We start from the raw sequence: 2496 nt of genomic DNA, 5'->3' as shown, positions 1-2496 counted from the left end.
TGCTGATACTTTTCATTAAGCTGCTTTGACTCCCATTCGGGGGAGATAAAGCGGGGTATAAATAAATATTTATATACTAATATAAATTATTATTATTATTATTATTATTATTATTATTATTATTATTAATCAATGCCATTCTCTGGAGTTATAACCAAGAGTCTGGCTTATAACTGTGGCTGAACTGTCAAGGACAGAACGCCACAAGATTCAAAGTAACAGAGTTTATTAGATTACAGAACTCAAAAAATGCCCGTAAAACACAAGGGCCAGGCAGTATTTGCCTTTAGGAGCAAAAAGGGACAAAAGTAAATGTTCAAAAGATAAACCGGATTAAACCGGAGTTTAATCCGGGTAAAAACAAACTGCTTGCTTCAGCCTGAAGATAAACAAAACGAAAGCCAAGGAACAAAAGATACAAAGAATGCAACTAATTGGCAGCAGATTCCTCTCTGCTGCCAACACTGTGCTTAGAGTAACTTGCGTCGCTCCCACACACACACAGCAGACAGGATTTCCAACACGAGCAGATCAGCCAAGGATTGTAGCAGTAGAGTAGACCAGTTCCGTTCCGTAGATCAAAGCCAGAAGCAGACGTTTGTAGTTTTCCAAGTCCAAGAAGGGGGGAAGACAAGCCGTGGTCAGTTCAGTCCGAGTTTTCAAAGCAGGAGATGGCGTCCGTCAAGAAGACGACGGAAGGTCAAGCTAATAAGAGTAAGCACAGGTTTGCACAAACAAATGCCCACACAATTCCTCCCGCCGTCTGACCCTGAATTCCAAAACCACTTACGTCTCAGCACAGGAAAACACACCAGTCTTCAGGAAAGCGTCCCACACACACAGATCCCAAGCGTTTGTCCAGATTACCTTGCCCAACGCAATTTGCAATTGCTCCCAAGCCCCATTTTATGCCAGTTACAAATCCTCATCACTGTCAGCTGTCCTCCTTAACCCGGGCGTTTCCTCATCACTTTCCTCGTCAGAGCTGGAACACCTCTGACTACGCCCAACAGCATCTCCAGCTGTGGATCCCGTCCCATCCCTCCAGCTAAGCCATGGGTCTAATCCTGAAGGTCCCCATTCATCTTCTATCCCATCATGGCCAGTGGCACCCAATTCCTCCCTTACCCGAGTCCAATCCATCTCATCCTCCTCCGAGCTAACCAGCCCCTCCTCCATTCTCTCCGTAAACCCCTCGAAAGACTCTTCGTCAGATGGTGCTGCAAATATGTCTCGCAGTCTTTTTCTCTCTCGCTCCTCGAGAGTATCTGACTCTCGAGGAGTCTTACGCCCACGTCTGTCAGTAACAGAGCCATGAGGCTCAATCATAACACTATCTCCTCTCACAAAGGCCTCCTCCCCCGATGGCGGAGAAGTGGCAGTGATACCCTCCGCTATAGCACCACGACGACTAGAGGTATCAAGTTTCAACAGCGAACGATGAAAGACTGGATGGACCTTTAAACTAGACGGCAAACGCAAACGAAACGCAACGGAAGATATCTTTTTAACGATAGGAAAGGGACCCAAATACCGAGGCGCAAACTTTCCCCCAGCCTGTTTAATATGTTTGGAAGATAACCACACCAAATCCCCTTCTTCCAACTCCTCCCCTGCCTGCCTGTGGCGGTCAGCCTGAGTCTTCTGCGTTGCCTTAGCTTCCAACAGTAAGCGACGGGCAACATCATGCAATGCAGCCATTTCCGTAGAGCGGTACACAGGGTCCGAAGAGACCACATTGGTCGACGGCGCCACACCTCCCCGTGGGTGAAAACCATAAGTTAGCTCAAATGGCGTATGCTGACTAGACGTGTGCACCGCATTGTTGTAAGCAAATTCCGCCACCGGTAACCACTTCACCCAAGCCGTGGGTTGATCTAAACAAAAACAACGCAAATACTGCTCTAAGAGCCCATTAACCCGTTCCGACTGTCCATCCGTTTGCGGATGAAAGGCTGAAGAAACGTTTAACTTAGTCCCCAAGCACTCATGGAAGTGTTTCCAAAAGCGTGACACAAATTGCGGAGCCCTATCTGAAATAATCACCTCGGGTGCTCCGTGCAAACGATAGATGTGCTTAGTAAATAGTAAGGCCAACGTAGGGGCCGCCGGAATGGTTGAACAAGGAATAAAATGAGCCAGTTTACTAAATAAATCCACCACCACCCAAATACAAGTCAACCTTATGTGGGTCCATTTTAAGTTCCCTACCTGACACTACATGACCTAGGAACTCCACTTCAGGCACATGAAAGACGCACTTGGAAGCCTTGGCGAAAAGCCCATTAGCCCGCAGTCGGTGCAGAACCTGCTTGACATGTTGACGATGTTCTTTCTCGTCCTTAGAAAAAATCAAGATATCATCCAAATAAATCACTAAAAATTGGTCAATTAGGTCCCTGAACACATCGTTCATGAACCTCTGGAAGACCGCAGGAGCATTACAAAGCCCAAAAGGCATGACTCGGAACTCGTGGCATCCGAAACACGTGTTAA

The 2496-nt window shown here is 46.9% G+C and overlaps 1 protein-coding gene across 1 annotated transcript; it reads right to left on the bottom strand.

Moving 5' to 3' along the window:
- Positions 1-209: 209 nt before the first annotated feature.
- LOC134296474 (uncharacterized) lies at positions 210-2178 on the bottom strand. The gene is made up of 2 exons (XM_062971536.1): positions 791-2178; positions 210-705 (listed from the first exon to the last, which is right to left on the bottom strand). The coding sequence occupies exon 1, from the start codon at positions 1699-1701 to the stop codon at positions 916-918; it is 786 nt and encodes a 261-aa protein (XP_062827606.1). The 5' UTR covers positions 1702-2178; the 3' UTR covers positions 210-705; positions 791-915.
- Positions 2179-2496: the final 318 nt, after the last annotated feature.

This window comes from Anolis carolinensis, chromosome 2, assembly GCF_035594765.1.
Source record: "Anolis carolinensis isolate JA03-04 chromosome 2, rAnoCar3.1.pri, whole genome shotgun sequence".
In the NCBI taxonomy this organism is placed as follows: domain Eukaryota; kingdom Metazoa; phylum Chordata; class Lepidosauria; order Squamata; family Dactyloidae; genus Anolis; species Anolis carolinensis.
Note: the sequence above shows the minus strand (reverse complement) of the source record. Positions and strands in the feature narration are given on the sequence as shown.